The 14,740-nt window shown below is 45.4% G+C and overlaps 1 protein-coding gene across 1 annotated transcript; it reads left to right on the forward strand.

Annotated features, from left to right (window-relative positions):
- Positions 1 to 1,692: 1,692 nt before the first annotated feature.
- Positions 1,693 to 13,378, forward strand: zgc:91944 (uncharacterized protein LOC436941 homolog). Its single transcript, XM_068731268.1, is given in 12 exon segments — positions 1,693 to 1,901; positions 2,991 to 3,106; positions 4,300 to 4,517; positions 4,519 to 4,745; positions 5,029 to 5,114; positions 6,036 to 6,146; positions 7,344 to 7,532; positions 8,022 to 8,178; positions 9,796 to 9,878; positions 10,422 to 10,517; positions 10,649 to 10,767; positions 11,385 to 13,378. Coding segments are annotated over 11 exon segments (1,521 nt in total). The 5' UTR covers positions 1,693 to 1,901; positions 2,991 to 3,021; the 3' UTR covers positions 11,535 to 13,378.
- The last annotated feature ends 1,362 nt before the right edge of the window (positions 13,379 to 14,740 follow it).

Here is a 14,740-nt window from a genome sequence, read left to right on the forward strand (position 1 = left end):
CTCTCGCACCGAGGCTCTTTAATAGAGCACTTAATACTGCTGCCTTCTTGGCACGGGTTGAAGGGGAGGGAGGGATATCGAGGAGAGCAAACATAGACTCATTCTCCTGCTGGAGTCACTGGTGGAGCTGGTTGATAGCAAAACACCTTGATTAACAGAGAGAGAGAGAGAGAGAGAGAGAGGCAGGGAAGCTGCTGTAAACTTTAATTCACACACGTGAGCCTGCTGTTCAGAGCGCTGCAAGTTAAATATGAGACAATTAAAGAGATCGTTTTGGGAAATACCTTTATTTCTTGTTGAGAGTTCGATGAAAAGATCAATACCTCGCCTATATCTTAAAAATAAGCTACAGCCAGGAGCTGACCAGACTCTGTACAAGGTTGGAAAAATAGATCCGCCCACCAGCACCTCTCAGCCGTGGGCAGATTTAATTGTTTATAGATAATTGATTCATTCAATTGATTTTATTGGCTTTATTGTCATGAACATCTAAAAAAAACAACGATGTCAAAGCGTCATAATAAGAAATAACACAATAATATGAATATTAACACATTAACATTACAATTGTTATATAATATACAGTATGACAATTACATTATATATATATATGTATAATTATATGTTAATCGTCAGTGGTGTATGAAAGCACAATTATGCGGCTGTTGGAATATTAAAGGCACATGTTTGTCATGTTGGGGGCACGCAGATGCACTTTAGAGGTACGAACCAGAGGCTTACTACCGGGGACAAGCTCCTCTACTCTAAAAGATATAAAGGTATATATATATAGATATATATAAATATATATATATATAGATATATAGATATATATAGAGGTGTATCTAGTTCTGGGAGTGCATCCACTTGATCACTTCAGCTTCAGCACACGCAGAGTTATTCAGCTGCTGTTGCACTACATTAGCAAATGCACATATTTAAACTAAGAAGGGGATTGATAGACGATGGAATTAAACAGTCAAGAGAAATCCTCATAGTGTTGGAGATTCGTGTAGCTTTCAGTCGTACAAACAACGCTTTAACATGGTAAGGAGTCAGTAGCTATAACTATAATGGCTTATGGTAATAAATGCTGTTTTAGACTGATGATGTGGCACAACATGCCCAATGTTATAAACAAAAGTGTGATCAAATCTATAACAAAGCACGTCCACTGCGTTTTAGTGTCAATCAGACAATCCCACAGTATTTCATCGGGTGAAAAAAACCTCAGCAGTGGGTGTAAAAGTATGCTATTGATTAAAAAAAAAGAAGATCTTGAGTCCCATTATCATTATTATTTTAATCAGCATTATTGCTGATATTGATTTTCATATAACTCCTTCAATACATGCTTGCAAATGAGCTGATATCTGCAGACAAACGCACTTATGTGCTGGGTGTTGCTGCGTCGAGGCAGACAGATTTAAATACGTTTTATTATTTACTTATTAAATAAAAGAATAAACTAATTATATTTTGAATTTTTTTTATTCACTTTTAAATCACTAAAAAAAGTTAAATAAATAAATAAAGTTATTATTCTTTTTTCTTACTTATTTTTTTTTTTTGTAAATTAAAAAAATAAAATAACTTGTGATTAAATGTAGCTACGGTATTTTTAGTAAGTACAGTATAACCGGAAGTCATAATTGTAATTCTTGCTAGCTTGACAGTGGTCATAAACTGAGACAGACTCCTCACATTTGCATAGCCCAAAGACAATATGACCCCGCACCGGTCACCCTCTGCGCGTTAATTCACTGTCACCTCCGGACCGAGGAGTTATATTTCTTCGGTGAGGGTTTAGGGTGAAACCCGCCACTTTCCCTTCGGTCTTTCATCATCTCCGCCCTCCGTCCAGCCCGCCGGCTGCTGCTGTCTCTCCACAGCAACGGGAGGTAAGAGAGAGCTGCTCCGCCGCGGTGGGACGATCCGCCGCTAGCTGTAGGCTAACTTAGCTTAGCTAAGCGAGCTAAGTCAGTTAGCATCTGGCTGTGTCCCAGCCAGATGCTAGCACCAGATGTTTGCTTGCCAGCCACAATTAACCCGTAAATGTTTCGCACATAGCCGCCAATCTTATGTACTGTCGATGTAACTTAAAAAGTGGAAGTTTTAGATAAGTTGTTAGCCAAGATAAAACAGACTAAAGTGTCAATTTAGCCAGACTTAATAGTAATGTTTCATATGTTCTTCAAAATAAAAGCGCAACTGTAAACATATTTTTCATAAAAACAAAGCTACACAAGCGAAGTTATTTAGTAGCATCCTGTCATACAGTTACATTAAACGTGTTGTGTTTCTCCCAATATTTCACGTATAACTCTTACCAAACTGCATTAGAACTGATACAGCAAGCTTTATTAATTGTTTATAATGTAAAGTATATAACTAGTAAAGTGCAACTTTCAGCCAAATTTACACGTATCATCTAGGTAAGTTACTGAGGGTGGTGGCTTTATCTGCTAGCTCACTTATTGTAAATATATAAGGTTACAGTATATATATTATTATTATTATTTTATAAGGTTTAAGTCAGTTACTTGTTAAAGTGCCATGGAGGGCAACATTTCTACAGGTTTCTTTCTCAGTTTAACGATACTGTAGGTAAATGCTTATGCGTGAAAAAGGTCATTATTATTATTATTATTATTACTATTATTAAAGAAACGTTGGAACTATCAAAAACGGCAGTTTGTACTGATGTTCTTATTCTGAAGGCTACATTGCATTACTTCCGCTTTCTACACGTCACGCACTTGCTAACTTGACACAACAACGGTAGCGAGCAGCTATCGGTGTGAGAAGCTGGTGCTCAAGGGGGGGAACCAACCGGAGTTTTGACGGCGTTAGCTTAGCCAGCTACAGCCTGCTAGCGGAGTCATCCGCCTGTTGTTTGGTTTCTGCCAGCATGCTAACAATGCTAACAGGGGCCGCTTAACAACCGCAACACACTGCAGCAAGTCTCTACTCCTGTCCCGACTCCGCAGAGGTCCAGCACGAGCTGAGCTCCGCGGAGCCATGCGACAGTGGTGCGTCCCCGCCGCGACTCCTCGCACCGAACCACTCCCGGGGCTCCTGTCCGTGTCACCTCCTCCACCAGGAGGTAAGATAACCGGTTTAACTGTAACTTTTTTTTTTTTTTTTTAAGGGAGAGCCAGCTCGCTGCTTTAGTTCTGCATCTTTTTTTGTTTTTTGTTTTTGTACAGAACTAACCAATGATAATAATACCAGTGTGTGCAGACATGCCGTAGCTCTGATAGGTCTGTCCTGTAAACATTCCACATTTGAAACCTAATTCTCTGTATCTGGCGAGTTAACTTTGTCCCGGTTATCATCACATGCATGTGACACCATTGGATTTGACACATTCTTAGAAAATGTGCCAGTCTCGTAAATTCGGCGTCCATCCCATTTTAACAAGAGCAACTTTTTTTAAAAGGTAGTTCCGTTTGTTTAGGTGCAAACTATTGATGGACAAGGTCACAAAAACGCAGAGTAAGTCCATACAGACGGGTATAAAGTTGTGTCCCAGATGTCTTAACTTTACCAAGTACGCACGGTGAAATCTCTAGCTGTCTAAATCAGCTCACTGTGATCTCCGCAGCAGCAGCAGCGGTAGTCTTCATCATTCATGTCCTGCACGTGACAGGCACGTACAGGACAGGACATGACGGGACGGGATGGGATGGGATGGATGTGACGGTGACCTGATGTTAGGTTATGTGTGCCACTGTGATCCTACTTTTAATTCCACCCTGGACAAATGGAGCAAGGTTAGCCCCAAGTGTCTGTGCCAAGCGTTTGAAACGGTGCCAACATTTGGAATGACCCGAGAGGATCCTCAGAGGAGAATGCAGTCTTCACTTTTACTCAAAAGTTCTTTCGCTATTAGCGTAGCTAAACTGATATCATTTGATTAGCATTTAAAGCCGCTGCACTCGAGATAAATAAACCCCAACAAAGGAAGCGTCGTGTTTGGATTCAGCTTTAAATGTCTTGTTTTTTTTTTTATTTGGGGGTTTTTCATCTATTAATAATCCTTTTTTTCATCTTTTATCAGTTTGTCTGCAGGTTCCCGAAAATCGTTTCGCGACATTTTATCTAAATTTAAGACCCATCAAAGGCAGAGATAAATATAGCGGTATATGTCTTGGTGTGCTGTTTTATCTGGTGGGAAATCAGCCTAAGCTGCAGACCTTTTTGGGGGTATTAATAGGGCTTAAGTTGGTTCATGTTCACCTACAATACTGGTCTTGTTTCCTTTTTAAATCCTCAAATTTCTTATTGTATCTGCAGATGCCAGGATGGAGTGCTGCGAGGTGGAGCCGCGCTACACCATCGAGCAGATCGACCTCCTGCAGCGCCTGCGTCTGTCCGGCATGACCAAACCTCAGATCATCCACGCTCTGGAGTCCCTGGAGAGGCTGGACCCGGACCACCGCCCGTCCCACTGTGACTCTCAGCCCGCCCCGTCCAACAACAACAACAACAACACCACCGCCACCGCCGCCCCCCGCCTCCGCCGCGGCCTCCTCCTCCTCCTCGTCCTCCTCGCTCTCCCTAGCCTCCGCCACCACGCAGACCTCCGGCCTGGACGGCGCGGCGCTGTCCCCCAGCAACAGCTACGAGGCCTCGCCTCCGCCCCTCTACCCCCCCAGCGTGGCGGCCCAGCGGTCGTTCAGCTACGACATGCTGGGAGAGGAGGAGTGGGACCTGGAGGAGAAGGTGGAGGAGTACATGAGGTGAGGAGCGGCGGAGCTCGCTGTGATCAGAGAGCTGGGGAAGGGAGAGAAATGGTCGAGACTAAGAGGGACTATTATAACGTCAGATAATGACAGCTACCCCTCCCCCCCTGAGGCGCAGGCTTATTCTCCAGAATTTGAGCGGAGTTAATTCAGGTCAGGTCCGTAGGGACGGCTGTAAAAGAGACGCATCAGTGAGTAAGGGTTAGTCAGAGCAGAGTGTTTCTAACCTCCGCGTGGTCGTTCTAACGCCGCCGCGGCTTGTTGTCGCTTTTTTTTGCAGGAGAGACAGCAACCTGGTGAAGGAAGAGATCAAAACGTTCCTGAACAACCGCAGGATCTCTCAGGCAATCGTGGGCCAAGTTACAGGTACTGTGTTTGGTCTGTAAAGCCAGCGGACAGTTCTTAATAGTGTGGGAACCTCTCACAATCTCACGGTCGTCATGTCCCCGACTACGGTCGATTCTCGATTGATCGAGTAGAAAACAGGAACTTTTTTTTCAGGCTTTTTTTTTTTGTGTGTGTGTGTGTGTGTGTGTGTGTGTGTGTGTGTGTGTGTGTGTGTGTATTTAATCCTGCTAAGCTAACTGGCTAAGAGAAGCGTGTGTGTTTGGGACCGACACCACTCACGTCTCGATTCTAGAAGTTTTGGAGCGAGAGTAAGAAATGTGTCATCTGTGCTCCCACTGATATTAACCCGGAGATGATAAACTCTCCGCTGCTGAAACCCAGAAACAGAAGATTAATCCTCGACCGTTTTTGACAACTTATTCATAGTTCAAAGTCGTCTTTAAACACGAATGCCTCGTCTTTGATGTCTTAAAAGTCATCAAAATATAAACAAATCAGCCAAAGTTAACGCCCCCTTTTTATTTAGTTTGTTCCAAAGATAAAACTGTACTTGACATGTTTTTTTCAAGCCCTTTTTTAAAAAGTGGCTTATTGACTATAATAATAATAATAATGATGAAGGGAGAACAATGCAATAGCTCAGAGCAGGTCGGTTAGGAACGAGCTCGTGGCGCCCGCAGCCGAGGCTCTGCCTCGCGGCAGTAAATCGTGAACTACAAGTAGCAGCGTGTTCTCAAAGCACTGCACCAAACCACGTGTCCTTCATCACACTATTGATATTGGGGAGGCTTTATTAGCTCAACAGGAGCTGGCTCAGAGCCGATTCCCCCGACGGTCCAGATGCTGTCGGTGCCCCCCGTGAAATAAATCGATGTCTTTAATGTGTGAAGATGACATGCCCCCCCCCCCCCCCCCCCCCCCCCCCCCCCCCGCACACAGGCATCAGCCAGAGCTACATCTCCCAGTGGCTGCTGCAGCAAGGCCTGGAGATGAGCGACTCCAAGCGCCGCGCCTTCTACCGCTGGTACCTGCTGGAGAGGAACAACCCCGGTGAGTCTCCGGGTAGCGGGCCGAGTCGGGTCGGGTCGGGTCGGGTCGGGGGTTGGGGTTCAGACAGGACCATGTACCAGACGCAGTGTGGAGGTTGACTTCTAGAGCGGGGGGGGGGCTGGGATTATAGATCATCCGATGATGGATGCTCGGCGCTGGAGGACCGATGATGAGAAAGTGCAGATCAGCGCCTCAAGGTTGAATGTTGGGTTAATGATGATAGATTAGATAATGAAGGGAGGCTTGAAATAAAAGGGATAAGAACTCTTTTTTTTTTTTTGTGAATGTGAACTGCTGCTTGCACCCCCCCACCCTCCCCCCCTGCATGGTAAGCCCCCCTCCCTCCCCTCCCCACACCTCTAATCCCTCACGCTAACTCCATCCCGGTCCTCGAGGTGCAGCGAGGTCGACGAAGGACACGCGACGTCTCCACATTTCAGAGGAAAGGCGAACGATAAAGGTAGTTCTGTCACCGGAGATGCTGATCGATAATATTAGGCCTTCTGGTTTGGAAGTGAAACCGTAGCGGGATGGGGGGGGGGGCGGCGCGGTTAGTCCGTCCGGGGTAGAGTAACAGCTCGGGTAGGTGTTGACCTCTCCATGTCCTAGGAGGCAGTGCTACTTAAAACACACCAAACGATGCTCTGAGCTTTTACTGGTCTGCGTATGTTATGAGTTCTATGAAACAAACCGAGCCGCTGATGGACCTTCTGCCAACCCTGCTGTCTCCCCTCACCCTAATCCTTTATTACCCCCACCCCAACCCACCCCACCCCAACCCACCCCAGCTTTGCCGTAGCTCCTCTGTAGTTCTCAGCCCTGATGCTGGAGGTACTCTGGTGCTGGTTTTCATTCCTAACAAACCGGTTATTAACAGCGATACTAACAAGAACTAATTTCCTCAGTGGCCACAATGCTTTGCAACCGATTTCGGCTCCTATTGACCTGCCCACCGGGAACCTTTAAAAAGACGAGCCGTGTGAGTCAAATTGGCTCCTTATCGGCGGATACGATGGAAATCACTATAAAGCAGCCATTTGTTGATCCATTTATCATGGCTGGAAACTGCCAGGCAGGTCCACAGGAGTGCGTCACGTAACCCAAATAACCCTCAATTTCCAGTTAGCTTAAACTGGTGTCCTTGACCTAACCCGTGGCTGTGGCCCCGCCTGACCGTTGGTTTTGTCCCGACTGAAGGGCTGAGGTGGAGTGAAAGCCAGCACAGCGTGAGTCCCATGCCCAGGACGGCGGCGGGGGCGAGCGGCTGCCTCCCCAACCCCAACACCAACCTCAACCCCAACCCCGTGTGGAGCAGGCAGAGAGAGCTGCTGATGCACTTGCTGCCGTGGTACACTGCCGCCGCCGCCGCCGCCCAGGCCCAGCCAGGTAAACCCCCACCCCCCAAACTGCCCCACCCCCCCCCACCCCCGGCCTTCAGCAGCCCGCCGCAGGGAGACGCCTGCATGCCATTCGCCCTGTAGCCTCTTTGTCAGCCTCGGGGTGCCTTTCAACGGCAGAGATAAACTCTTGAGGATTGAACTCCGGATGCTAAAAAGAAAATGAAGCTTCTCCGTACTATTGAAGTCCTCTTTACTGTGTCATAGTAGCAGCTATGTGTAAGTTCAAATGCGACTGAATGCTGAGTTAGCTTTGTAGAAACCTGACGCATACAACAGGACATCCGCAGGTCTTAAAAAAAAAAAATCACGTAATGTTAAAAAGTATCCGCACATTTAACGGAAATCGTCACTCCAGCAATGTCTTGAGCTGAACGAAGTGGCGAGATTTGAGGGAAACTTAAACTCGTCACAATGTAGCAGTTCATGTCGCCTTAACGGCCTCGGCGTTTCCACCGCGCCCTCTCTCTTCTTTCAGGGGCCACGCTGTCGATGCGCTCCCTGGTGAAGGAGGAGCCTGATTGGAGGACGGGGATCATGGCCGGAGACAGAGCAGCGATGGTGGGCGGGCCTCTGAGGCTGCGCAGAGGAAGCAGGTTCACCTGGAGGAAGGAGTGCCAATCAATCATGGAGAGGTGAGCAAGTGTGGTTTTTTTTTTTTTTTTTAATTGCATACTTTTTTTTTTTCTTCCGCTGTGCAAAGGATTGTGTGTCAGAACAGCATGCAGCAGGACATCCTGGTATTTTTAGCATGCTGCATTAACATTCTGTTTATTGGGACACACTCGATGTCTTTCTGGCACGCTAAATAGAAGATGCTTCACTTTGAATCCATAAATACTGACTGAGAGATTGAGATGTGACGTCATGACTTCAGCTTATTGCATAAAAAGAGTATATTACTGTGTGTGCAGTCATCCGTCTTTAATATGATTCTACTTGCACCAGAATTAAACTGACTGACTTCATTCTGGCATCGTCGATGATGGAAACTTCATTCAACGTCAAGGAAACAGATTTTACTGAATAAAATGTAAAAAGGAAGAAAAAAAATCACAAGTTTTCGGTGTGACAATTTCCTAAAAAGCCAATAAAACAAATCCACACTTTTTTTTTTTTTTTTTTTTGTAAACAAATAAAAGCAGCAAATCCTCCAATTATCAAGACGGATTCATTTTCTGTTGATCAACTCACCGTTTCAGCTCTAAAATGAACCGATTCTTTATTTACATTAAAAAAAAAAAAAAAGAAGCCGATCAACCTGATGTCTTCAGACGAGTACGAACACGTCTGGGTCAACCCTCCAGTCACACTCGCGTACGAGAGGAATGCAGCGTTGCTCGAGGTAACATCAGTTTACCTCTCAAGGTGCTGTGTGCTCTAGTGCCTCACTGTGTTTCGTCTCTTCTTCTCTGTATTCTATTTATCCCAGACTCCTCTAGTGAGTGAGTGAGTGAGTGAGAAGGATGCAGAGAAAGAGGAGTAGGCCGTCCTACCCGCTGCGTGCGATTGATTGATTTTTCTCTCTTCCATGCTTGCTGTAAGTACAGGGCGCAGTCTGGGCACTCTCAGTAATAAGACCACACCGGCCCTCGCGCTGCACTCACCAGCAGGGCCCCCAGGATTACGCAATCCCACTGCAGTGCTGATCCCCGTGAGCTAGTTTACACCCAAGGACGGTACAGCGGAGGTGAAGGTGTGTGTGTGTGAGAGAGAGAGAGAGAGAGAGAGTGTGTGTGTGTGTGTGTGTGTGTGTGTGTGTGTGTGTGTGTGTGTGTGTGTGAGAGAGAGAGTGGACAGGATAGGGCACCTCAGATGGTGAGAGGAAGAGAGAGGCCTGGACGAAATTGATCTGCGTGTGTTTTGTAATGCGAGCTAATGATTCTTTTTCAGCCTTCAGGATATCAAGAGGATATATTAATTTCTGTTTTCTCCCAGAGAGTGAAGAGAGTGAAGCTACAGTGAGGACTCTCCTGAAGCTCTCCCACTGTATGCATGTTGTTCTTACCTTCCTGTGGCTCAAAATACAAAGATTAAAAGGAAACAAGGTGTGGAATGAGGACCCACCTAGAAACCGGAAGCATCCCGACATGATTGTAGAGCGGCTCAAATATTTGTAATCCTTGTTTTTCTGCATTATCTATATATTAAACGACGGGACGTCGTAAATCTCGAAGCCCCCCCCCCCCCGCTGAGGCGCAATCTGATTTGAACCGTTTCCATAGATACCGTGACTGTTTTGTGTCTCGCAGCTTCTTCATGGAGAATCAGTATCCAGACGAGGCCAAGCGAGAGGAGATCGCCAACGCCTGTAACTCCGTCATCCAGAAGCCCGGTGAGCGTAACGAGGCTGCTGCTCAAGATGCTCTCTAAGATGCTTTTAGTCGTTATTTAGTCAATTCACAGATAATTTGTGATAATAAGAATAATACGTTTTTTTATGTTTTTTCATTACAAAATAGATTTTTCTCAACCCCTATGTAGTGTGAAGCCCTTCAATACAAAAATAGTATACACATATAAAGTGTGTGTCTGCCTGAGTCGGGGGGGGGGGGGGGGGGGGGGGGGGGGGTAACGGCACCATTCAATAGGTTTTATTGCTCAATAATTTGTGCATAAAAACTCAGTGCACACACATTTTTTTTTAATAAATACATTTACTGGTATCAGTTTTTGTGAGTTTTAGTATTTTTATTTACTGGAAATGTCACAACTGTAGTAAACAACATTTGTATTGTTTGAGTTTTATTTATTTAACCTTTTATTTAACCAGAAAAAAACACAAACTGTAGAGATTATGTTTCTTTTTTTCATGGCGATCCGGCCAAGAAGACCTGTTGCGTTTTAAGCGAGCGCTGTTGTGTTTTTCGTCACCCAGGCTGTAAGCTGTCCGAGTTTGAGCGCGTGACGGCGCTGAAGGTGTACAACTGGTTTGCCAACCGTCGGAAGGAGATGAAGAGAAGAGCGAATATCGGTGAGGACTTGTGGAGCGCCTCCAAAAGAAAAGCCTTGTTTTCAGCGTCACCGGAGGAGCCGTGTTTGTCTCATTTATATTTCCCGTGTTTCCACCTCTTACGCCCTACCTCCCCGTCTTAACACAACCAGAAGCTGCCATTTTGGAAAGCCATGGAATCGAGGTGCCGAGTCCGAGCTGCCACTCAAATGGGGAGGAGGGAGAGATGCACGAGTTCGCCGACCAGGTGAATCATCGCTTCTCAGAGCAGGTAAGTCGACTTAACGTAACCATTCACTAACAACCAGAACAGACGGCTAGTAGGAGGTCTGGTTGGCTGTGATAGTTGTAGCTGAAAAGTGTCTGCAATGTTGTCTCTGCTTCTGAAAAGTGAAGCCAATGCTTTGTGTCTTAAAGCTGCATTCTCTCTAATGTCCATCAGGGGGCAACTCCTCTGGTTGTATAGAAGTCTATGAGAAAACATTGTAAACATGAGTTTATGGTCTCAATCTCTAGTTTCAAGTCTTCTTCAATACAGCATGATGTTCATTTAGTACATTATGGTCCAATTAGAGTCAAAGTGACCATAAAGCAGGATATGCTTTAGGGCGGGGCTTACTGTGATTGACAGGTCTCTACTAGGTGTCGGGTCTGGGAGTTGTCCGTGTTTTCGTCTTAGAACTGTAACCCTGTGTGTGTGTGTGTGTGTGTGTGTGTGTGTGTGTGTGTGTGTGTGTGTGTGTGTGTGTGTGTGTGTGTGTGTGTGTGTGTGTGTGTGTGTGTGTGTGGTTTTCCTTACCTGGTGCATCCAATCGAGTGATGCCCGAGTGTGACTCCAGATGTTTTTTTTTTTTTTTGCTCACGCTCACCACCCCTGCTCCTCCACAGGAAGACGCCTCTTCCCACAGGATCGTTGACCAACAAGACTCCTCCTCCTCGTTGGCGACCACGGAGGCCGCGGCCCTGCCGAGCCCCACCCCTCAGGTCCTGGACCGGAAGGAGGAGGATTCAAAAAGGGAGACTGTGGACGAAGAGTGACCAAAGCCGGTGGAGTTTGGATCATATTTGAAATTTTAATGAGATTAAATAGGGGAAAAAAAAAAAAAAAAGGTCTCCTCCTCCTCCACCATGTAGAGCCTTTTGGGGGCCATCGCACCCAGGAGTCAGCGGGAGAAGGGTGCTGAAGCTCGCTGAGGTGCCTCTATAGTAAGGAGACCACTGTATTTATCAACAGTAATCCTGCTTATATTAACGGCAATATACAGTATATATATATTTATATATATATATATATATATATATCAATATATAGTGCATTCCAAGATGGTATTAAAAAGCCTAAATTCCTTAGAGGGAGGATTATGTAATGGATACCTCGCCCATTTTAAGCTAAGCCTTTTCTTCGTTTCTTCGCTACATGCCTTCTGTTAGCCTTTTTAAAAAGAGTGAGTGAGTGTGCTGAGCCTGCAGGTCAGGTGCGTTTTGGGGGTGTGTGTGAGTGTGTGTGTGTGTGTGTGTGTGTGGGGGGGGGTGGGTGGTGGTGGAGGATCTAGTTTCGGGTGATGTGAACACCTTCCGCTTCGTGAGACTCTTAACCTCAATCGGTCCGATCCGATCCAATCGGTCGGTCAATCAATCAACGAGTGCTGTCGCTACGGAAACCGTAAAAAAAAAAAAAAAAAAAACGCCCTGAGGGACAACTGGAATCTCAGGTAATCCCCCAAAAAACCGGTGGATAAGGACGGCGGTGAATTGTCTCAACGCGTGCTTTACTTTCTTCATCTTCCTTTTTTATTTCTCTCATCTTATTAACTGTGTTCAACCAAAACAGGACGTGTTATTTATACCTTTTTATGTTAGCAATATATCACAGTATCTCGTCTTCTTTGTTATACTGAATGCTGCTGTTTGGTCCGTTGTTGTTGTTGTTGTTTTTTTTTTTTTTTTTTGTATCCTCATTTCAACGTTCATGTCTCAAACCTCAACTCAGCCAGTGAAGCTAGACTCGACACACAAGTCTACTCAGTTCCTTTATTTTCTTCTTCTTTTTTTTATTTTTACGTTTGAAAAGAACGCTAAAAACAAAATGTGATTTTAAAAAAAAAAAAAAAAGAATGCGTCTAGCCTACGCGCTACAAGCACCTTCTCTCCTATTGGAATAAGCTAAAGCTTAAGTTTGTATGACTGCAAAGCTGCACTTGGAAGTGGATCTCACTATAATCAAGACTGGGCCTGGACATGTACATAACCCAGAGGACGCACTCGTCTGTGGCTGCTTTTCCTTTTTAAACGAGCCCATATAGAAACTGTTGACTTTAACTCCGCCTACCTTTTAGTCCCCTTGTATTTTAGCGGGCCCAAGGCCTCGGGAGCTACTCCCTCAACGTTCATGAAATGGACTCCGGACGCCTTTTTTTTTTTTTTTTTTTTTTTTTTTTTTCCCTCTCGGGGGGGGCGCCGCCGCCGCCAATAACGTTACCTCGTAATGCCAAAGCTATGCCAAGGTAGAGATGACCCCACACTACGTAGACGTTTATCTGCTCAGTACAACACTAGCCAACTCTAGCTTACCTCAGAATAACTCCGTGTGACAACAGGCCCGACTGTCATTAAAGTGTCAGCCGCTGCCGTCGTGACTGTTTAAAAGATGTGGACAGTGTTATGTAGCATTTATGATGTGGGGGGGTGGGGGGGGGTCCACCTGTGTTTATGATGTAAACTCGACCTCAGACCAGTTCTCTCCTCCGGCTTTGGACGGGAAACCCCAAAGCTGCACGCCGTTTCAGATTATTCTGCTTCTCTCTCTCTCTCTCTCTCTCTCTGCTTTTATCTGACAACCAGAAGAAGAAAAAAAAAAGAGGATAATAAAATTGTAAACAATGGCCGTGATATGTCTTGATTTATTGTTGAGGAGGTTGGTGGCGGAACTGGATTCAAGCACTTCCCGAAGTCACTGTTGACCCAAGTTAGCGCCTCGCCCTGTCGGCGCTTCGGTCACTGAAGGAGACGCTTGGTACCAAAGGGTGAGCAAGAAAAAACACATTCAAGGTAAAGGTTCTACCACCACAACCTCCAGTTATACACATGTTGACTAAAGACATTTGGCTCGTGTCATTTCCTGTCTCACGCTGGACCTACACAAAATAGTCCAAATTGAGAATGACAGAAAAAAAATGTAATTATTGAAATGAAAATGAGTTATTTTTCAAGTCACTGTACATAAAAAAAATAAAATGTAGCCAAATTATAACTAAATCTCAGATAGCAGCATTGTAACTCAACAACTAGTCAAAGACGTTGTGCTTTCTAAGGCGAGAATAAAAAAAAAAACATCTGTGAAGTCATTACAGAAGCGAGAGACGTCAGCTGGTTCCAATCCTGATGGAGTCCAAAGGTGTGACCGCTGTGATGCTGAAGGTGGCAGTGAGAGTCCAAAATAACGAGCAGACGCAGGAAAAAGAATGTGAAACGTATCGGAACCCTTCACGACATTTCATCTCCTGGATCTGAACAAACAAACCGCTTTTTGAACAAAGTTAACGCGTAATGCAAGTTCTGAAAGAACGAAAGAGTGACGGGAGTGAGTGAGTGAGTGAGTGAGTGAGTGAGTGAGAGAGAGCTTAATCACGGCCTTTTACAAGTTGCATGGTAATGAGACGTTTCCTCTTTTCATCCACACGAGGGAGACATTGTCCACCGTTTGGTTTTTGAGCGCTGGAGTCACATGAAGCTGTTGACGTCTTGTGTAAGTCAGTGTTGAGCTGGTGCTGCTAATTTTACACTCAAACCGTTAGAGGAGAGGGGGGAGAGGGGGGGGGGCAAATCTAAAAACAACGAGGGTGGAAAGTTTTCTTCCGCGTCTTGTTTACACCTTCTCGATCTCGTTTGCAGGATAAAACAATACGAAGAGAGTCAGCATGTGTCTGCAATCACACTGACGTATATTTGCAAGTCAAATTAGCACTCCTCTCTGTGTGTGTGTGTGTGTGTGTGTGTGTGTGTGTGTGTGTGTGTGTGTGTGTGTGTGTGTGTGTGTGTGTGTGTTTCTTCTTGTCTGACACAACGTGAGCAGTCGTGTTGCAGTTAAACCATCTGGTGCGTTTTATTAAAAGGCCTGAAGCAAACTCTGCATCCTGCGGATCTTGGTCGGTTTCTGCGGCGCAAAAAAAAAAGAAAAAAGGAGACGACCCGATCTAACCGTTTAGTCTCCTTATGAGGATCTCATCGAAACCGAATTAGTTTAC

This window comes from Cebidichthys violaceus, unplaced genomic scaffold, assembly GCF_023349555.1.
Source record: "Cebidichthys violaceus isolate CVI_PGR_0920_01 unplaced genomic scaffold, fCebVio1.0.p SCAF_50, whole genome shotgun sequence".
Taxonomy (NCBI): domain Eukaryota; kingdom Metazoa; phylum Chordata; class Actinopteri; order Perciformes; family Stichaeidae; genus Cebidichthys; species Cebidichthys violaceus.